Consider the following 23591-nt stretch of genomic DNA (forward strand, 5'->3'; position numbering starts at 1 on the left):
ATTCATTTAAGCTTAAATAAAGGTTAAATTAACATGAATTTCATTAGAAATTTCATGAAAACTTAGCCATTTTAAGCTAACATTTCGTGCTCCCCATGAACAAGGTAAGATAATTTTTATTTTTTTTCATTTTTATCAATTTTCTTTGGATTTTGGATCATGTCGTGAAATAGAAAATTGTTCTCACTACAACAAATTTGATTATTTGTGGCATCTAAAATATTGTCACTGAAACATACATTTATATCTCTATTTGTATTTTGTGACTTAAAAATTGATGTCACGGCGAACGTCACCCTAGGTGTGTCACTAGATGTCAAATGTGACGATGTATAAGATTTCGTCACGTATTATTAAACATACAGTGACGTTAATGGATAATGTCACATTATAATTTACAATAAATGACAATTAATTACGTCACCAAATAATGTACATTTTAGTCTTTGATAAACCATATCGTCACCAATAACTAAATAATTTCTTTGTATAGGTGACGAAAGAAAAAGTTATCACAATATTACTAACGCAATACATGGTCACCTATTAGCGGTATAAATGACGGTTATGCATATCGTCACTTAATAATTGATACTCAATGACAACTAGTTACGTCACTAAATTATAGAAAATTTTGTTATTAATAATTCACATCGTCACGAATAATACATTAAAATCAATTTATATGTGAAGAAAGATATATTGTTACATTTTTAGTGACGTAATATAACGTTACCTAATAGTATTATGAATGACACTTATGCATAACTACAAGAAAATATACCTTTAATGACACAGGAATGATGACACACACTAATTTATGACTTGCAAAAAATGTGTGTCATAAAAATGTCATGTTTCTTAAAATCTGAACGATTTATGACTAATAATAATGTGTCATATTTAATAGTCATAATCCAAAAAAATTAGCAAACACACGGAGTACAATTTTCATTGTGTGTCATGTCTAAAAGTCGTCTTTTAATTTCCCCCCATAATTTTCATCACGTACGTATGCTTTCCTGCTGTAAAATTTCAAAGCCTACCTTTTCTCTGTCTTCACACACAACAAATCTATCTCTGTCCGTACAATCCCCTCACCATGCCATTGTTATATCCCCCTCCCCAAATCTTCTGTTTTTCTTGGAGAGTTAATAATAATGGTGGTTGGGCGAGAAGTAGCAATATCACTTGATGGTGTGAGGGACAAGAATGTGATGCTGTTAAAGAAGCTCAACACTGCTATCTTCCTCGTTTGTTATAACAAAAAGTACTACGCTGATGCTCTGGCTTCCGACGAATTCACAAAGCTTGGTTTGCATCCTTTCCTCCCCCAATCTTTTCTGGGTTTTCGTTATTTTCTTTAGAAAGTATGTTATTCTCCCGTTGTTGTGTTTGATTCTTGTTTGGGTTTTTTCTTCGCAATTGTTTCTTTTTGAATCTTGGGATTTTCTTTGTTGTTCTTCTGTATATTTCATCTAATGGAAAATTTATCGGTGTTCTTTAGTAAATTAAGGAATTTAAGCTGCTGGTATTGATATATGCCTTCATTTCTCTTGTTTGTTTTCTTTGCATTGGTTAATTGTTGGTCTTTTGTGGTTTGATTTACATTGACTTTTGATGATATGCAATAGTCCTATTTTTGCAAGTACATAAGACAACGAAGTGAGCATGTCAAAACAATGTTGAAGAAAATGAAAGCTTTCCAAGAATGTTAAACATTGTATGAATATTTTCAGAGGAACTTGCAAGTCTTTCACTTGAAGTTGCAGAAAAACCTTATAAACTTGAAAAAAATCACTCCAACTTTTAATACAGTGCCAGATAGGTGTTGAACTTACTAAGCCAATTTTCCTTCTTCCACTCTCTAATGGTTAGACACACCAGAGAGGAATTAATTACCGACACATTCATCTCCTGCAACAGTTGGCAAGTTATCAATCCAATTGAGGTTGTTAGATATGTTGATGTTGTCGAGGAGCTGTTTTAAGTACAGAATAAATCTTACGACCGACCTACTATTTTAGTGGAAAAACTATAAAAGGATAGGAAGAAATTTCGAATAGTGCGATTGTTGTGTTAACACCTGACATGTCTGATGTTTTGTCGCATGTTTTTGTCCGAACAAAAAATTGCAAGGTGAATACCTGGTTGTTTGAGATTTCTCTGTAGCTGATAATTGGTTGTGTAGTAAGATGTGCATAACTCCAATTGCATGTTTGCTTTGCTACATGCTTTTATCCTAATATTCTAGCTGATCTCAAAGCAAAGAAAGAAAGTTGTTGCGCCTAAAACCTTCTTCTGCAAATGTAGTTCATAGGTAGTGCAATCTGTACCTTAAATTATGAACTTGTCGAAAACATCATGTAACCATGAGGTGATGTTAAACAAACTCCTTGTTTTTATATAAGAAAAGATAATTTGGATCTTGCTCTCTTTTCATGTATTCATTCAGTGAGGTGAAGCAAAGTGAGTTAGCTAATTCAAGTTCAAGCAACTTGAACGGAGATGTTCCATCATCTATCACTTTGGTCAAAAAGCAGTTTGCTGGTAAATATGCCATATCAGCCGAGGAGTTTACACCTGAAATGGTTAGGCTTGCAAAATATTATTCACTTCATCTCCAAATTTTTATTTGTTCGTCTTAACCTACTTAGTTATAATGAGATTGAGTATTGAACCTTCTATACCTCTCCATGTTGCTATATCTCTGAACTATGTTTACGGATGGCATGTCTAATTTATGCATGGGGACATTTTTTTCTCTCCTAGGTTGGTGCTAAATCACGCAATATCTCATATCTGAAAGGAAAAGTGCCATCTTGGGTTGGGATACCCACGTCAGTTGCCCTTCAATTTGGAGTATTTGAGAAGGTTCTTGCAGATAAACTAAACAATGTTATAATAGCTCTAAACTTCAACAATATCTCGCTGCTTTTCTAGCGCATGCATCAATGCAATTTGTTTACAACGACTTCATTTTTGGGTTATAATTCCATTTTGAAAGTAGTTTCTTAAGAAGTCATTTAGCATTTTTTTAACTAGAGGAAACAGTTTTGCAACCATTTAATATTCTCTAATGATTTCCATTAACGTGATTATAAAATATGTTCATTAATGTTATTTTATTTGATTCTTAATGATATTAAATTTTTAAATAATAACTCTACATTCTAATTACATTATTTAGTATATATGTAGGTATTATTTTAATAATATTAAATTTTTAGGAAGTGGATGAGAAATTTTAAATTTTGAAGAAAAAGTTAAAAGGAGACTTTGGTGTACTTTATTGGTATGTATTTTACTGGTTGAGCTTCATATGTTCTTTTCTGTTATGCTTTCAGTCCCTACTTGATAGAATCACTAGAAGAGGTGATAATAACTTGAAAATATATTGTTAAGTTGTTATTTGGATGAGAAGTTTTCATATTTCCAAATCCTCTGGCCAAGACATACTTGACATAGATATTTTTTCCCCTGACACACTGCTTCTTGTTCAACAGGGTGCTGTATGTATGAGATGGCTGCTCATCGCCATGCTTTTAAAAATTTCAATAGTTCTTTTCTGGGTTTATTGAAACCAAAAAATGGCTAGATGTTGTTCAGTTTATGCCTAAAAAACACTCTTCAGTTCTGTTGTTGTGCTTGTGCTGCCTTGCACTCATATGCTACTGATTGTATTTGGTGCACTTGTTGATTCTGCCATGATCTTCTGCTTGTTATGAAATGTTAATTGATCCATCCCTATCCTGCATTTCTATAAACTTTTAAGCTATAGGTAGTAGCTATAAGTAATTTTTTTTCTCGAGAATTTTCAAGTCATAAAATCCCTAGCTAAAGATTTCTCAATTCTGAAATTTGCTACCCTGCATTGGAGGGCACTTATTGAGCTTTGATGGTCTATACCACTGAAACTGTAGGAATTTCAAAACATGTTAGTTTTTGGAGAGTATTTATCCTATAACTTTCTTCTGCCTTGGTGATTGCATATTTGTTTTTTGTCCTTAATCCTTAGGTCATGCTCAAAGAAATAGACTCGATTGAAGTTTTAGTGACTAGCCTCATCTAATTCTACGATCTTAGCAATGTGCAGAGCATGTTTGAGATGTCTTTTGTCACAATACCTTCAGCATTTGACATCAATTACTAGTATGGTGCATTTATGGTTAGAAATAATAAATGTTATTGTTTTCAATTTGATGGCTTGAAACAAATTGTGGATGGTTACACATGCACACACTCATATATCATATTACACGAGTTGGGGCCTGATGAGAGATTAAGTTGGAAAGTGACCTGTATAATTCAAAAGTTAGCATGTTATTCTAACAATCACACATTTGCTTGCTAACTCAGCATATTACAGTGACATCTGTGTTGAATCAATTGCTTGTCGGATGGAAAAGAAGGAAGGTGGGGCCATTTGTGTGTACATCATGGCATTGGGTGTTTTAGCACCATATCGTGGGCTAGGAATTGGCGAGTTCATACATATGGACCTTTAAATTTTTCTAAGCATCTGAACATTCTTGTTGCTACTCGGGATGCTTAAGTATCATGAAATCATAATCAATTTGATGCTTAGCTAATTGCCTCAAACATGCTTTTGTTGAAATTACGTTGCCATTGATTCTTAGTAAGAGTCATAGTTTGTTAAAAACCATGTATCATTGGTTTTTCTGTTTGTATGAAATTTTTGCTTAAATCTTGAATTTATGCAGTTACTAAGCTATTGAACCATGTTCTTAAGCTTTATTTGAAGCAACACATACCGGAGATCTAAATGTCAGCCTATATTATCCTGAGTTTGTTTTTTCATTTGATTATCAATATATTTTAGTAACTTAATATGGTTTTTGGTTTTTATAGAAGACATTGGGTGTTGGCGGTGATAGATATGAAAACAACAAGTTGTTATTATCTTGATTCCTTGGGGTCTACCAATGTCCATCAGCAGTTGAAGCAGATTATTGATGCGTAAGTAACATAAATTATCGAAACATTATAGTATATTCTTTGATATATTTCATCAATTTTTATAGGGAATGATATTGTACACTGCTCAAAGTGGATCTAACAAAAGGGTTAGCCTCAATTGGATCAATGTTTTGGTGAGGACTTCGATCGATCATTCCTTGTTTAAATTGCAGCTTTCATTTTGACTAATCGTTTATTGTAAACTATTTGTAGTGTCCCCGTCAGTCGGGAGGTACCGAGTGTGGATATTATGTTTGTAAGTTCATGAAAGAGATAGTCGAGAATGGACTTGAAGTGTTGGTCAATAAGAATTTAAGCAAACTTTTCTGATACACATCTGTCAAATCATACATACACATTAGTCATACAACTATCACATGGACTTGAAGTAGGATGCCATTCTAAACAAATTAATGAAAGTACTTGTTAGCAAGACTGAAAACTGTGAATTCGTGCCGTTATAATGTATATAATTTATATGGGTAGTTTTACTAATTAAATGTGTAAAATTTATTTTTACATATGCTTCAAAGAATGCATATGTAAAATTGATCATTTTAGTACTCTTTGATAGTTATATACTTCACTTTAAATAAGTATAAATTATATACTTATTTCATATTTTTTACTTAGGTTGGCGATGGGAAGGAAGAATACACGGATGATGACATTGATGATATTCGCAAAGAATAGGTATCTTATGTGGCAAACTTTATTATGCTGTGATATTTTGTATCAACATATGGTTACGATATTTTTGATAACTTAATGTTAATATATTGTATGCAAATGGATTGCTTATATATAATATGGTATATATATTTAGTATTATGAGGCATTAAATGTGATTTAGTTTGATTATTTATCAATCTACAATATATATATATATATATATAATTTACGACATACAATCACGACACGAATGTGTGTCATCCTTTTTAATGACGTGTGCTTCAATGACACGCAATGCAAGTCGTAAATGCGTGTCATAAATTTATGACACACAAATGTGTGTCATCTTCATTTATGACGGGGGCTTCAATGACCCGCAATGCGCGTCATAAATATTTTTCATAAATGCGCGTCATAGATTTATGACACACAATTGCGTGTCATCTGAGATTTATGACGGTGGCTTCAATGACGCGCATTTGTGTGTCATCTGCACCCATAGATGATGCGCAATGCGCGTAATTAAAGGGGGGGTTTTTTTTCTAGTAGTGACGTCATTTTGTAACTTATATTGCATGACAGTTAGTTACATCACTAAATTATATAATATTTTTATTACTAATTTATATCGTCACGAATAATACAATAAAATCAACTTATATGTTACGAAAGAGATATTGTCAAATTTTTAGTGACATAATATAACGTTATGTACTAGTATTTTGAATGATGATTATGCATAATGCCACCTTATACAATTTTCTCCAATATAGTGATAAAATAAAGATTGTCACCATAATATGACAATATATATTAAAATGAAAATATTTATATTAATCTAAAGAAAAAAAAATAACATAGTTTACTTATTTTAAAATAATAAAATTTATACAAATGTTTCACTAGAAAACATAATAATGCCATTTTATAAATATAAAAACACTTAAATGTTCAAAGAAAATGAAAATAATATGACTATAATATGACTTGTGGTTGCGAGAATCTCAATCCATATCTTGTTTCAAATGTGAATCTGTTGATGATGAGTTTTTGGTATCATTTGAAGCTACAAAAATAATTAGTATGTTAATTGTCATAGTTAAAATTATATAATTATTTTATTTATTTAAATATATTGTTTACCTGAAATTGAAGTGAGGGCACATGAATTTCGACGGCTAGCAAAGCAGATCTCATAACCTCCATTTGAGTTTGAAGAAACCATCTCAACTATATAAAATATTCAATTATGTAAAAATGCAACTACTTTGGGTAAGAACAAAGAGACCCTAAAACTAAAACCATAGTAAATACAACTATGTAAAATTGCCAAAGTACACATTAAAATAAAATTGACGAAACCATCTAAGCTATACAAAAAAATCAGTTATATTTAACAGTAAAATAAAAATATTAAAAAAATGCCAATTATCTGGATATTGAAATTGAGATTTCTTTATTAGTAGCATTAGCTTGGAGTAACGCATCGGGGTTCACTTCTATGATCCCTTTAAGGAGACCGTTGAGTCTGGAGATTTCTCCGAGATAGAACTCAACGAGTTGCCTCGAGGTGAGTTGGTTTCTCTTAATACTTTGTTTTATATCTTTGACTGTTGCTTCTCCGATTGAGAATGTATAGTTTGTGATTGTACGGGTGGAAGCACCAAATGAAAATATGGAAGAAAGAATAAAAAACAGGAACAAGGAAGAGCTTCTCTTGGAAGAATTGACAACCATTGGTAAATCTCCAATGGAGGACTTTGACTCACTATCGAATGTGCAGTTACTTTATGTAATGGCAAGTCTTAACTAAGGAAATAAATAATTTATTATTAAAAGATATAATTTCTTGCTATGAATAAGGAATGTGGAATTTGATTGTAGGGATTTTTGATGGGGAGATGAAAATTTGCCTCCAATTTTAAACATAGGTATATCACTTTAATATTATTAATAAAAAATAAAATAGTAAAAACAAATAAAATTAAAATTAATAAATTAATAAATTTAAAATAATAAAAAATATTGTTTTTTAATTATTAAAAGTAATTTAACATAAATATTTGACTTTTTCTATACGAGCATAAATATGACTTGTGTTCATGTAAGGCTTCATTGGTCTTGTCATGATCAAACTACTTTAAAGTTGTTGCAATATATAACAATATTTTTGTATGATCGAGTTAATATAATTGGTTATATAAGATTGTTGGAAAGTCGATACAACAGTAAAACATACTTTGAAGGGTCAATTTGATTTAATGTTTTTAAGAGTCATTGTAGGATAGTTTTATCTATTTTTAGTGTATAAAATGTATTTTGAGCTTATTATAATTTATTAAATTATTTAATAAAATATGCAGAAAATGAAATATTGTGTTCGATTGTGCCATTACGAGTAAGCTTATAAGTAACACACAATTTAAAAAGGGCTCCCTGCTTATATGTTATATTCAACAATTATTGAATAAAGATTAAACTCAATCAAAGTTTCGTCAACACTTGAATAGATTGGACTAGACTTAAGCTCAAATTCGACTCGAGTTCTTAATGAGCCGAAGCAAACTACTTGATACCCGACTCAAAAATCTCACAAATAACTTGAAAAAAATAATATATCAAATTATTAATTTTTTAAATTAAATTATTAATAAAATTAATATTTATATGTTATTGTTTTAAAAAAATTATAATATAAATTTTTCATATACTTAAGGTTCAAGTTCTAGCTTTAATTCAACTAAGTCTGATAATATTTTGAGTTCAAGTTTTTTCAAGCTCGAGACGAGCTTTAATTTTTTTTATTTCGAATTAGAGTCCAACTTGAAAATTATAAACTTATTTGATAGTAATTAAAGATAACATATTTAAAATTATAAAATTATTTTAAGCTAGTACTATTCTATTTTGTTCTAAATTTATTTGATAGTATTTAAAGATAACTTTTTTTTACTTTTATGCAGGAACTATTTTAAACTATAAAATTATCTGGTCATTTATTTTTTACGATTTATTATTTTATGTTTTTCTCTAAAGAAATATTTGAATGTGAGATAATCTAATACATAATAATGTCAATAAAATTTAAAACACAAAAAATCTCTGTAAATTGCATTGTTTAATAATGGTTTTAGATTATCTTATTTTTAATATTAAGTGACGTAAATTCATGGCGTCTTTTAAAATTGTCATATAAAAAAAGAGAGAGAACAATAAGTGACAAATATTGATTTTGTCATGCTAAAACTATTTTTTGTGACAATAATAAAACATCACTTTTAATGTCTTATAAAATATGATGAATTAAATTGTCATGAATAAAAACTTATTTGTGACAAATGTCAACGTCACTAATTGAAATCGAATCGTCATTATAATAAATTGTCACTAATACCTTTTTTCATTGGAGAAGATTTTATAATGTAATTATTTTATCTAAATGTATTAAAAAGTTTCCCACTAAAAAATTTAGTGGGAAGATTTTGGCGCCAAGCATATAATGACGAAAATCAATGACTATTTTTGAAATTTTCATAAATAAATATACCATTAATCAATAAATATGACGAACATAAAAAACGTCACATTATAGTATATTTTGTGATGTTATACGCAATGTCATGTAGAAATTTTATCATAAATTGACAAATTTGTTGTAGTGTATATTCAAAAAACGCTATCATTTGGTACTATTATTTCTTACTAATTTGGTTTGTGTTCAAAGATATGAAATTATAGGGTTTATGTTCACATTAGGGTTTATGTTCACATTAGTGTTTATGGAATTGAAGATGAATCTTGATGTTTTTGAGGTTTTAGATTCATTTCCAAGCTTGTTTGATGATTAAAACATGTTCAATCCTCCTAGAAATACTTCATTAAGTTTCGGCCAAACCCTAAAGTTAGGGGAATTTTGTGTTTTGATGAAACTTGATTAGGTATTTGATTGTAGAGATTTTATAAGGTTGGATTGAGGTTAATTTCATGCTTGAATTGAATTAAAGTCGATCAAAATCATGAAGTATTCGGCCTTGGCTTAAAGGATGAGGAAAATTATGGAAAAAAATTATGTAAGGGCTGGAAATGATTTGCCTTAGAAAAATTTAAGACCATTATGTAATTTTATAAAAGTTAGGGGACCTAATTGGAAATTATGGAAAAATTATGGGTTGTTGTGTAATGGTTCAATAGTTGAGGTACTATATGGAAATTAATTTTTGAGAGTTGAAATTGATGGTAGAATATGAAATTGGATTATTTTGGGTTGTTGGTAAAAGTTGAGGCTTAAATCATAAATATGGAAAAGTTAAGAGCTTAAGTGAAAATGTTTTGTGAAATTTGGATAAAAAGGAACTTGAGTGGTCAACTAGAAGTATTAAGGTCAACATATATGTTGTGACATAGAAATTGTATCGAATAAGCATTAGAAAATTTGTTAGGAATTTATTTTCCAATGTATGCCTATGTTAGTAAGATTCTAACATTTGGTTTGAATTTGTATATGTTAGGTAATGATGTCCATTTAGATTGAGTTCTTGAAATGAAGATCAAATATTATTAAAGATAATTAGAAACTTAAGGATGAAATGGGAAATTGTAAGAAAGGTTGCAAGCTAAAGACACCAGGTGAGTACAAATTTAATTTGTATTTATGTTATCAAACAAACATTAGCTTGCGATGAGCAGGTGACGGAGTTACTAAGGTAAGCAGTGACTCCTAAAATGTTATGTGATTTGTGATGCATGCATATATGTGCATTTGGTGAGCTAATAAAATTAGTGAACAAGTTGAAAATGCAAATTGATGAAATGTGCTTAGAATTTATGTTCTGGACAACATGTATAAAAATTGCCATAAATTCTAAAATAAATTATTAAATAATTATATTTATATTGTTGGGTAAGTGTACCAGTATAGTTTTGTTTAGAACAAATGGAGACTGATTTTGAGGTGTAAACTAAAAGATATGAATTTTTTAATCGATGATAGGTCAGAAAACAGGACAACAGATTCTGTCGATCAACTTTGAAAATTCACCATAAATTGTACAAAGTTAACTAGAACGAGTGCCTTATATGAATAGATTCATATTTGAGTCTCGTTTCCACTGGTATAAAGAGAATAATTTTTAAATATGTATATTAATACATAATAACATTTATTTAAAGGTAGTGCAAACTGCCAAGATATGAAATTATGACCAATTTTTGGGATTTAACCAAATTAGAAGCAAATGATTAAGTTAAAGCTTAGTGAGGCTTATATTTTGACTTGTATATAATGTCAAATTGAGTGCAATGTATACATAACATTATACATGGATGTTTTATACATGATTGGGTAGGACTTGCGATAAGTCTACCTTGTTTATATTGGCATGGTATTTATGTCATTTATCATATATTTGACATATTCTAAATATGTCAAAGGTTGAATATAAAATGCATTGATCACTTTTTATTATATATGATGTTTATCATGAATATACAAGATGTTTATTGTGAATGTTATTTCGGGTATGAACTTCCCAAGATTAAAATATATTAATATATATTGCCATGGAAGGAATAAAAATAGACTCTATGCCCAAGTAAGTCATTGAGGGACAGGGTATAGTTGGCATGCCATAGAGTCCAGCAGCAGGCTGCATATTCAGGACTGCACTAAAGTATAACTAGTGCAGATAGTGGGCATGACCTTATGTGTCATACTCGGGTTAGCACTACGGTGCATATATTTTACTCGTGTACCCAGGGTCCTCAGGGTTTAAATTGGGCTATGGTTTATTGGTTAATAATTGATAAACAGGAAAATAAGTTTATGAGATTATGAGATAAATGGAAAGTATATTGGTAAGAAACTTTATATTTCGTTATATCATGTTTATTTATGGTAACATGGTTGGAATGTAGGTAAAGTGATCACATTGCATTGAATATTATTACTCATTTATATTTATATGTTGCATTACTTTGAATATTTATATGATTGCCTCACTAAGTGTATACTTAGTGTGTGATTATTTTTCACGCGTAGGAAAAAGGAAGAAAAAGAGTAAGGAGCTGAGCTGGCATCAATCACCAAGGAAATATTTACAGATAACAATGATGGCATCCTATTGTGTTCTAAAAGTTCTAGCTGGCATGTATATGAGAATGAAATGTCTGCAATTTCGTAATAAATTTAGTATTAAATATAATTAATAGTATGAATAAATATTATGATATTAAATTATGTTTAAAAAATTAAATTGGGTTTTAAATCAAACGTGGTGGACAGTCGTATTTATTTTATGAAATAGAAGAAAACTTTCTATCACTCCTTGAAACTGGTTTTGAATTTGTAACAAAAAATATTATATTACAATTTTTCTCTATTAATTATTTTACAATAATTGTTAAAATTATGAAACTGGAGATGTTTGAATGAAATAAAATTCTACTCAGTTCAGTTAAATAAATGTTTTGAATTTTTTATGTGACATCTGTAACTCGTATTGGTTTGCGTATACAGGTTATGAGTGTTACATTTATTGGTATCAGAGCTACATGTTTAATCGATTCTAGGACTAAACAGAGCTTATTTTGAGTTAAAAAACATATACATACCGCTAGGATTTCATTGTTATTAATTTGGTGATTATAAGGTTCGATTGATGTTACTCCTTACTTATAGTGTGAATAAATATAATGTATGAAAAATGTGTGTATTCGAGGTTTGAAGAACGTGATTGAATAGGATGTTAAAAATAAGCTAATAGTGATTGTAATGCTATTAGCCATAATTCTACTGTTTAGTCTAATAAGATGATGTATAGGCACAATAGGAAGTTTAAATGTTGGATTAAGGAAAATCCTCGTTTATGCATAAGTAGTGTATTGATGAAAGAATGAAACATTATGATAGAATTGATCTTAAGTGATGTATTCGCCTAACCCTTTAGGCTTGAAGGTGAGGGTGAGTAGTATTTGTAGACACTGTCTAGTAGCGATTCAAAGTGTTGAGTTTTAATGTACTTGATAGAATTACCTTTCAAAGGTATTTTTTTAAAAAATGGATTGATTTCCCCTACCATTTCATGATGAATTATAGATTAAAGCAATTGATTTTAAAGAAGTCGAAAAGTTTCTAGATATTATGGTAAGGAAAGACAATAAACATGTTCCCTATTGGGCTTTTGCCAGTAACTGTTATGAAGGTATTGTTATTAGGTTGTTAAGACTTCTTAGTGAATAAGATGGATACTCAAACTTTCATAGTTAAATTGGAAGATATTCCAACTATTCGAGGGTATCTAAACGTGTATATACAAAAGTTACCTGAATTACCTCTAGATTGAGATGTAGAATTTGAAATAGATATGTTATCAGGTATTGCATTTATTTCTATAGTCATATCGAATGGCTCTGACTGAGCTCAGAGAATTAAAGGCATAATTAGTAGAGTTGTTAAGACCTAGGATTTTTAAGACTAAGCGTGTCATCTGGGATGCACCAATAATATTGTGAAAAAGAAAGACAAGTCTATGAAATTATGTATGGATTATCATCCATTAAATAAGGAAACAAAGAAGAACAAGTATCCTCTTCTGAGGATTGATAATCTTTTGATCAGTTAAAAGTTGGATCTTCCTAAGACAGTTTTCAAAATTCGATATTAACACTACGAGTTTGTGATAATGTTATTTGGTTTAACGAATGATCCTGCGACACTTATGGATTGGATAAACTAAGTATTTTAGTTATACTTATATTAATTGGTGGTAGTGTTCATTGATTTTATTGTGATCTGTTGTAAGACCAGGGAAGAACACGATGTATATTTTTGTATAGCTCTTCCAACTATTCGGGAGAAATATTTCATGCTAAGTTGACCAAGTGTAAATATTGGTTTTCTAAGGTTGTTTTCCTTAGCAATGTTGACTCAGTTAAGGGGATAAGAATATATATCAAGAAAGAACAAGATATAGTCGAATGATAAATTCCAATGAATGTCTTCGAATTTCAAAGTTTCTTGGGATTTGTTGGTTACTAATGAAGGTTTATAAGGAATATTTTGATAATTATATTCCCTCTGACCAAGCTATTGAGGAAAGACATGTTATTCATTTGTTTTGTCAAGTGCCAAGAAAACATTGAGATGTTAAAAAAATATTGACAAAAGCTCCAAGGTCAATTTAATTAGACTCTGGAAAAGATTATGTGAATTATAGTAAAACGTCTTATAATGGTTTGGGATGTGTGTTTGTACAAGAGGAAAAGTTTTGGTTTATGCTTCAAATCAACTACAGAATCATGAAAGAAATTATCTGACTCATGATCTCGAGTTGGCAATAGTTGTATTTATTTTGTTGATATAACACCACTATCTATATGGTGAGTGACACTATATCTATATGGATATCAAAAGTCAAAAGTATGTGTTCTCTCAAAAGATGAAAATTGACGTGCTTCTCGAAGATAGAACAAGCAGAAAAGGTGAAACTAAAGACATTATGGTTAAGTCTGATGAATGTTTATATTATCGAGGAAAGAGTTTAGAATCATGTATGAAAAGAGTTATCATCGAGCTTGTTTCTAAATGGCTGACATGTCATCGAGTTAAAGGAAAGCACCAAATGCCTTTTGAATTATTGTAACTAATTTATATCCCTTAGTGGGAATAGGAACGAGTTACAATGGACCTTGAAATGGGAAAACATCATTTAAGATAATCTAAAGATAGTTACTGATTAAAAAAAGTCTTGCACATACTTGAAAAGAAAAGAGATTGAATAACATGAAAGTGATAAAGAAGTATTTCTTAAATTATCATATTGGAAAATATTATTGTGGTTCGGACACAAAGGAAAGTTGAGTATGAGACTTATTGGACCTTATAATATTATAAATAAAGAGTTGGATGAGTGACTTATCAGCTAGAATTGCCTCCGAAAATGTACAAGATCCATAACATTTTCCATGTGTCGATGCTCAGGAAGTATAAATTAGATCCTTCACATATTATCACCCTTGAGGAAATAGGGATTCGACCATATTTGACTTATCAAAAAGAACCAGTACTTATTAATGTTTGATAGAGAAATAAAAGGTTGAAAAAGCTAATAAGAAAGATATGAAAAAACTATATCCTTATCTATTTACATCAAGTACGTATTGAAAATTTGAGGACGAATTTTCTTAAGGGGAGAATTGTAATACCCCAAATGTTAGTTAGTGGCCAAAGTATAAACCTTATAAAAGTTTAGGGACTAAAGTGTAATTTGGCATCATAAACGAATAGTTTATCCCAAGAATGACGTTTATGTGGGAATAAAAATTTTTGTATGGATTTTGTATTAAATGCTATAAAGCGATAAAGTTCGGTAAAATTTCGGTAAATCAGATCGAATAGAAATTTTGAAGGATGATAAATTAAGTTTAGAAATACTATTTCCACATTTTAAAATGATGAAAAATAATATGGATCATTTAGATTTGAAGATTTATTTCCATGTTTAATTTGGATCGTTGGATCAAAGCGGTAATATTGAAATTTTTGGAAAGTTGCTTGGTAAAATTGGAAAAGGGTAAAATATTTTGTTCATATTTGACTTTGGAAAGATGATAAGGTTATGTGGCTTGGTATTATTGTAAATATCAATTTTCATTAATGGCAAAATGGGTATTTCACATTAAATGATTTTTTTATTCATTTAAGCTTAAATAAAGGTTAAATAAGCATGAAATTCATTAGAAATTTCATGAAAACTTAGCCATTTTCAGCCAACATTTCGTGCTCCCCATGAACAAGGTAAGAGATTGTTTTTTTTTTCATTTTTGAGCAATTTCCTTTGGAGTTTGGATCATGCCGTGAAATAGGAAATTGTTCTATTCGAAAAACGATATCATTTGGTACCATTATTGCTTGCTAATTCGGTTTGTTTCAAAGATCCCAAATTATAGGATTTATGTTGACATTAGGGTTTATGGAATTTATTATAAATCTTGATGTTTTTGAGGTATTAGATTAATTTCTAAGCTTGTTTGATGATTAAAACATGTTCAATCCTCCTAGAAATGCTTCCTTAAGTTTCGGCCAAAACCTAAAGTTAGGGGAACTTTGTGTTTTTTTATGAAATTTGATTAGGATTTGATTGTAGAGATTTTATAAGATTGGATTGAGGTTGATTTCATTCTTGGATTGAATCAAAGTCGAGCAAAATCATGAAAACCCTAGTCTTGGATCTTTGAAGTATTCGACCTTGGCTTAAAGAACGAGGAAAATATGGAAAAAATTATGTAAGGGCTGGAAATGATTTAGGAAATATTTTACAAGCCTTAGAAAAGTTTGGGGATAATTATGTAATTTTATGAAAGTAAGAGGACCTAATCGATAATTATGGAAAAGTTATGGGTTGTTGTGTAATGGTTCAATATTTGAGGTAATAAGCTGAAAATTAATGCTTGAGAGTTGAAATTGATGTTAGAATGTGAAATAGTATTATTTTGGGAAGTTGGTAAAAATTTAGGGTTAAATCACAAATATGTAAAACTTAGGAACTTAAGTGAAAATGTTTTGTGAAATATGGATAAAATGGAACTTGAGTAATCAATTAGAAGTATTAAGGTCAACATTTATGTTGTGACATAGAAATTGTATCGAATAAGCATTGAAAATTTTGTTAGGAATTTATTTTGCAAAGTATGCCTATGTTAGTAAGATTCTAACATTTAGTTTCAATTTGATTATGTTAGGTAATGATGTCCATTTAGATTGAGTGCTTGAAATCAAGATCAAATATTATTATTGCTAAGGAGAAGCTTAAGGATGAAATGGGAAATTCTAAGGAAGGTTGCAAGGTAAAGACACCAGGTGAGTGCAAATTTAATTTGTATTTATTTTTTCGAGCAAACATTGACTTGCAATGAGATAGTGAAGGAGTTACTATGGTAAGCAATGACTCCTAAAATTTTATGTGATTTGTGATTCATGCATATATAAGAATTTCGTAAGCTAATTGAATTAGTGAACAAGTTGAAAATACAAATTGGTGAAATCTGCTTAGAATTTATGTTATGGATAGTAACTTTAGAAAATTACCATAAATTTTAAAATAACTATTAGAGAATTATTTTTAGACCATTGGATTAGTATACCAATATAGTTTTTTAGAACAAACGGAAACTAATTTTGAGGTGTATACAAAAAGATATGAATTTTTAATCGATGATAGGTTAGAAAACAGGCAGGAAATTCAGCTCAAAACAGATTCTGGCGGTCAAATTTAAAAATTCACCATAAACTGTACAAATTTAACTAAAAGGAGTGCCTTATATAGATAAATTCATATTTGAGTCTAGTTTCCAGTGGTATAAATAGAAACAATTTAAGATGTGTATAATACATAATAATATTTCTTTAAAGGTATTGCAAACTGCCAGGATATGAAATTATGACCAATTTTTGAGATTTAACCAAATTAGAAGCAAATGATTAAGTTAAAGCTTAGTGAGGCTTACATTTTGACTTTTATATAATGTCAAAGTGAGTGCAATGCATACATAACATTATACATAGATATTTTATACATGATTGGGTAGGAGTTGCCATAAGTTTACCTTGTTTATGTTGGCATGATATTTATGTCATTTATCATATATTTGACATATTCTAAATATGTAAAAGATTCAATATAAAATGCATTGATCATTGTTTATTATATATGATGTTTATCATGAATATACATGATGTTTTTTACGAATGTTATTTTGGGTATGAACTGGCCAAAATTAAAATATATTAATATATATTGCCATGGAAGGAATAAAAATAGACTATATACCCAAGTAAGTCATTGAGGGACAAGGTATAGTTGGCATGCCATAGAGTCTAACAGTCGGCTGCATATTCGGGGTTGCATTAAAGTATAACTAGTGCATATGGTGGGCAAGACCTTATGTGTCATATTAAGGATTATACTAAAGTATGACTAGTGCATATGGTGGGCACGACCTTATGTGTCATATTTGCGACTGCAATAAAGTATAACTAGTGCAGATGGTGGGAACGACCTTATGTGTCATACTCGGGTTAGCACTACGATGCATATATTTGACTCATGTACCCAGGGTCCTCAGGGTTTAAATTGGGCTATGCTTTATTGGTTAATAAATGATAAACTAAAAAATAAGCTTATGAGCTTATAAGATAAATGTAATGTATATTGGTAAGAAACTTCATATTCGATTATATCATGTTAATTTATGGTAACATGGTTGGAATTTAGGTAAAGTGATCACATTGCATTGAATATCATTATTCATTTATATTTATTTGTTGCATTGCTTTGAATATTTATATGATTCCCTCACTAAGTGTATACTTAGCATGTGATGATTTTCACGCGTTGGAAAAAGGAAGAAAAGGGGTAAAAAGCTGATCTTGGCATCAATCACCAAAGAAATATTTACGGGTAACAGTGATGACATCTTATTGTGTTGTGCATGTTCTAGGTGGCATGTATACGAGAATGGAATGTCTGCAATTTCGTAATAAATTTAGTATTAAATATAATTAATAGTATGAATAAATATTATGATATTAAACAACGCTTAAAAATAATTTGGGTTTTAAATCAACGTTGTGGACAGTCGTATTTATTTTATGAAATAGAAAATAACTGTATATCCATACTTGAAACTGGTTTTGAATTGGTAACCAAAAATATTATATTACGATTTTTCTCTTAATAATTATTTTATAATAATTGTTCAAGTTATAAAACTGGAGATGTTTGAATGAAACAAAATTTTACTTAGTTCAATTAAAGAAATGTTTTAAATTTCTTATGTGACATCTGTAACTCGTATTGGTTTGCGCATATGAGTTATGGGTGTTACATTTATTGGTATCAGAGCTCCATGTTTAGCCGATTCTAGGACTAAACCGAGCTTGTTTTGAGTTAAAAAGTGTATACATGCCACTAGGATGTCAACATTACTGATTTGGTGATTATAAGGTTTGATTGATGCCACTTTTTACTTATAGAGGTGAATAAATATAGTGTATGAAAAAAATATGTGTATTCGAGGTTTTAAGAACGTGGTCGAACAAGAGGTTCAAAAATAAGCTAATAGTGAAAGTAATGTTGTTAGCCACAATTTTATTGTCTTGTATAATAAGATGATGTATTTGCACAATAGTAAGTGTCAATGTTGGATTAAGGAAAACCTCGTTTATGCATAAGTAGAGTATTGATGAAAGAATGAAACATTCTGATAGAATTTGTCACACCCTCGACTCGTACCTGACCCGTATTCGACTCAGATATGAATATGAGATGTCACATTGACTTTTCAACACTTTGACTCTTTGAAAATCTGACTAAAATTTGATTTTTACCTTTATTTTAGTGGCGATGCCCTTATTAACACAAGTTAATATCAAAATCAAATTGCTAAGTTTTTAATTCTTACACTTTAGTCACTGACCTAATGTTTGGGGAATTACAATTCTCCCCCTTAAGAAAATTCATCCTCAAATTTTAACTGCACAAAGAGATGAGGAAATTGTCTTTTCATGTCCTCTTCACGCTCTCCTCTTCCACTTTGTTATTTATCCAAAGAACTTTAACTAACGGAATCGTCTTGTTCCTTAGTTGTTTGACCTCATGTGCTAAAATATGCATCGATTCTTCCTCATAGTTCATGTCAGATTGGTCTTCTATCTCTTCCGATTCTATGATGTGAGAAGGATCTGATCGATATCGTTTGAGTATCGAAACATGAAAAACATTGTGTATATTCTCCATTTTTGGTGGTAATACTAACTGATATGCCACTGGTACCACTCTTTTTTATAATCTCATGCAGGCCAATGAATCTAGGACTGAGCTTTCCCTTTTGACCAAAATGAAACACTTTCTTCCAAGGAGAGACTTTCAAAAATACTTTCTCATGCTTGATACTCAATCTCATTTCTTTTCAAATCCACATAGGACTTTTGTCTGTCTACTGCCACTTTAAGGTTATGCTAAATCACCTGGACATGTTCTTTTACTTATTTAATCAAATCACGACCAAGAACGTCCCTATCTTTTAATTCGTACCAATTAAACGGTGTTATGCATTTTATTCCATACAACGCCTCATACGGTGCTATTTTAATGCTCGATTAATAATTGTTATTGTACGCAAACTCTGCAAGCAACAAATACTTCTCCCAAGATCCATTTAAATCAATCACACATGACCTTAGCATATCTTCCAAAACCTGTATAGTCTGCTCATATTGACCATCTTTCGGTGGGTGAAATGATGTACTAAAGTTTAATCTAGTACCCAAGGCTTCATGTAAAGACTTCCAAAATCTTGACGTGAACCTTGGATCTCTGTCAGATATTATTGAACTCGGCACTCCATGAAGTCGAACAATCCCCTTGATATATAATTCATCATATTTATTCATCGAATAATTTGTTTGAACAGGAATAAAATGTGTTGTCTTCGTCAATCTATCAACTATCACCCAAATAAAATCTTTTTTATTCGGTGTTAATGGTAGCCCCGTTATGAAATCCATCGTAACTTTCTCCCATTTTCATTGAGGAATGGTGATCGGTTGTAAAAGTTCTGAAGGTACCTGATACTCATATTTTACTTGTTGGCAGGTTTAGCACTTTGCAACAAACTCTGTGATAGTTCTTTTCATACATGGCCACCAGTATTGGCCTTTTAAATCTTGACACATCTTGTTCCCTCCTGGATGCATTGTCAACGGACTACAATGCACTTCAAAGTATTTTTTCATCAACTCTTCATCACTTGGAACACAAACTCGGTCTCTGTAGTATAAACAACCATCAGACTTTACTTCAAAGTCTTTGATTTCACCCTTTTTCACTTGTTTCATTCTTGCTAAACACTTTTCATCTCTCCTTTGCAACTCCTTTATTCGCTCTAAAAATAAAGGATTTAGCTTTAATTCAGCCACAAGAGAACCACTGCCCTTTCAAAATATTTGGGCATCTAACATACGTAAAGCTGAAAAATTCTTTCGGCTAAGTGCATCAGCTACTACATTAGCCTTCCCTGTGTAGTAGTCTATGATTGCAACATAATCCTTAAGTAACTCGATCCATCTCCTCTATCTCAAGTTTAGCTCCTTTTGAGTCAACAAATACTTTAAGCTTTTATAATCATTGTAAATATAACATCGCTCACCATATCAATAGTGGCACCATATCTTCAGTGCAAACACCACCGTTGCTAACTCAAGATCATGTGTTGGATAATTTCTTTCATGTGGCTTAAGGTTTCTTGAAGCATAGGCTATGACGTTTCTATCTTACCTCAAAACACATCACATACCATTATGAGAAGCGTCACTATAAATTGTATAGTCCTTGCCCGATTTTGGTTTTACTAGCACTGGAGCCTTCGTCAGAGCCTTCGTCAGAACCTTCTTTAAGGATTCAAAACTCTATTTGAATTTATCCGTCCAAATGAATGTCACATCTTTCCTCAAAAGCTTTATCAATGGGGAGGTAATCATAAAAAAATCCCTTACAATCCTTCGATAATATCCAGCTAATCTCAAGAAACTCTATACTTCATAAACATTTATGGGAACTTCCCAATATATAATAGCTTTAATCTTTTGAGGATCCACCCAAATCCCCTCTGCAAATACTACATGTCCAAGAAATGCAACTTCAGGTAACCAAAACTCACACTTAGACAACTTAGCATAAAGTTTCTTATCTCGAAGTGTCTGAAGAATAACTCGAAGATGGGCGTCATGTTCTTCATTCCTCTTTGAATAAACCAAGATATCATCAATGAAGATGACAATGACTAATCGAGGTATGGTTGGAATACCCTATTCATAAGATACATAAACATTTTCGGTGCATTAGTTAATCCAAACGATATTACCACAAACTCATAATGACCATATCAGGTCCTAAAAGCTGTTTTTAGAATATCATTTTCTTATATCTTCAGCTAGTGATAGCCATAGCGCAAATCAATTTTGGAGAACACCAAAGCTCCCTTGAGTTGATCAAATAAATTGTCGAATCTCGGGAGGGGATACTTATTCTTTATTGTTACCTTGTTGAGCTACCGATAATCAATACATAAACCCATCGAACCATCTTTCTTCTTTACAAATAGCACTAGTGCACCCCAAGGTTATACACTGGGTCAAATGAATGATTTATCCAATAAGTCTTGTAACTGAGCCTTTAACTGCCTCAGTTCCTTCGGGGCCATTCTATAAAGAGCCATCAAAATTGGTGTCGTTCTAGGCATTACCTCAATTTCAAATTCAATCTCTCTATCTGGAGGTAATCCTGATAATTCATCTGGAAACAGATCTAGAAATTCTCTGACCGTCGGAATGTCCTATAATCTTATCTCTAGGGCTCGTGTAGCAATCACATTGGTGATAAAAGCTTGATATCCTTGCAACATTAGTTTCTTAGCCAACATTACCTATATCACATTAGATGATGGATTAATTCTCTCGCTGACCACAATTATCTTTGATCCATCAAAACTTCTCAAAATTACATGCTTGAATCGATAGTTAACGTTAGCATGGTAACGATACAACCAATATATTCCCAATATATCCTTGAACTCGTCAAAGGGTAATTCCATCATATTAGCAAGGATTCAATTCTTTGTATCCTTATGGGACACTCTAGATAAATCTGGTTCACCCGAACACTATGCCCTAACGGGTTAGTCACAATCACATAACTACTTATAGTTTTTAACTGGATTCCCAATTCTCTCATCAGTTTACTACTGATATAGGAATAAGTTGATCTGGATCATTAAGATATTCATCAGTCTTAATGTTGTATACCCAAGTAGTCGTGCGCATTTCAAGTTGAGGGGTTGATTTTAACTTATTCCTTCCCCTGCCTCGTCCTCTACCTCTCTGAGATATAGTAGTGGATCGCTAGGATTGTGCAGGCTTTCTGGTCATTAACGGACAATCCCAGATAAAATGTCCAGTGTCCCACATCTAAAACATGCTCTGGAGACCACTCAATATACACCACTATGATTTTTGGCACAATGCTAACATTGACTTGGCCTTGTAGCTCCTGATTCAGTTGATTGAGTCTGCCTAGCTCTCACAGGATTTGATCCTCTGCCTGAGGAGCAGTTGAATAAGATCTAATTTGAGGTTAAAAACCCGAACCTCAGCTTCTCTTCGATTGTGCTGCACTCGACGAGGCACCCACTTTATTGGTCAACTGGGTATTTTGCTCCTTGAATCTTTCAATATGTTCTTGCTCTATGGCTTTAGCTTGATTCACTACCTCTTGAAACTTAGAAATATTCAACGTTATTAGCTACTCCTTCAATTTGGGGCGTAAACCCTTAACGAACCAATCACATGAATATTTCTCAGTTGGGACCAATTTAGCTACAAATTTACTCAATTTATCAAACTCGCACTCATACTCATACACAGTGAGACTCAATTCCTTCAAATTCATGAAATCGTGCTTCATTTGTCTAATGAATTGATCACCGATATATTTGTTATTAAACTCTTCCAGAAACAACAACCATGTCACTTGATCACTAGGCACTCTAATCGTCACATTAGTCCACCATACAGGTGCTTGACCTAATAGTAGTGAGACTACTCCATCCAAATTCTCCTTTTCAGAACAATAGAGACCATCAAGCATAATTTTCACGTCATTTAGTCAAAGATCCACAGAAACGGGACCTTCCTCAGTTTCTCCCTTAAACTCGGGTGCTCATAAACTTTTTAGCTCCTCAGTAACATTCATCCTAGGTGCTGGGGAAATATAAGGTTGGAAACACGTCAGAATCATGTCCAACGTCCGAAAAAGTTCTCCCTAATCTTGCACAGGCACGCCCTGAGGTGCCTACTCTTCACCTTGCCTAGCTGGGGTAGGTGAATT

General features: G+C 31.3%; 1 protein-coding gene and 1 long non-coding RNA gene across 2 annotated transcripts; both read left to right on the forward strand.

The window, feature by feature from the left end:
- The first annotated feature begins 1143 nt into the window (after positions 1-1143).
- Positions 1144-4786, forward strand: LOC120177632 (N-alpha-acetyltransferase 50-like). The gene is made up of 3 exons (XM_039183715.1): positions 1144-1314; positions 4360-4482; positions 4725-4786. The coding sequence occupies exons 1-3, from the start codon at positions 1161-1163 to the stop codon at positions 4784-4786; spliced, it is 339 nt and encodes a 112-aa protein (XP_039039646.1). The 5' UTR covers positions 1144-1160.
- On the forward strand, positions 2454-3262 carry LOC120177633. The gene is made up of 3 exons (XR_005521442.1): positions 2454-2591; positions 2773-2898; positions 3231-3262. It is a non-coding gene; the product is annotated as an uncharacterized LOC120177633 (long non-coding RNA).
- Positions 4787-23591: the final 18805 nt, after the last annotated feature.

The sequence above is a fragment of the Hibiscus syriacus genome, unplaced genomic scaffold (genome assembly GCF_006381635.1).
Source record: "Hibiscus syriacus cultivar Baekdansim isolate YM2019G1 unplaced genomic scaffold, ASM638163v2 tig00112293_pilon, whole genome shotgun sequence".
Classification (NCBI taxonomy): domain Eukaryota; kingdom Viridiplantae; phylum Streptophyta; class Magnoliopsida; order Malvales; family Malvaceae; genus Hibiscus; species Hibiscus syriacus.

Bases quoted from the DNA above. Each gene is read 5' to 3' on its own strand.
- LOC120177632 (XM_039183715.1), top strand. From the start codon at position 1,161: ATGGTGGTTGGGCGAGAAGTAGCAATATCACTTGATGGTGTGAGGGAC. The intron at 1,315-4,359 runs GTTTGCATCCTT...TTGCTAACTCAG, and splicing joins CGACGAATTCACAAAGCTTG to CATATTACAGTGACATCTGT. The intron at 4,483-4,724 runs GCGAGTTCATAC...GAATTTATGCAG, and splicing joins ATATCGTGGGCTAGGAATTG to TTACTAAGCTATTGAACCAT.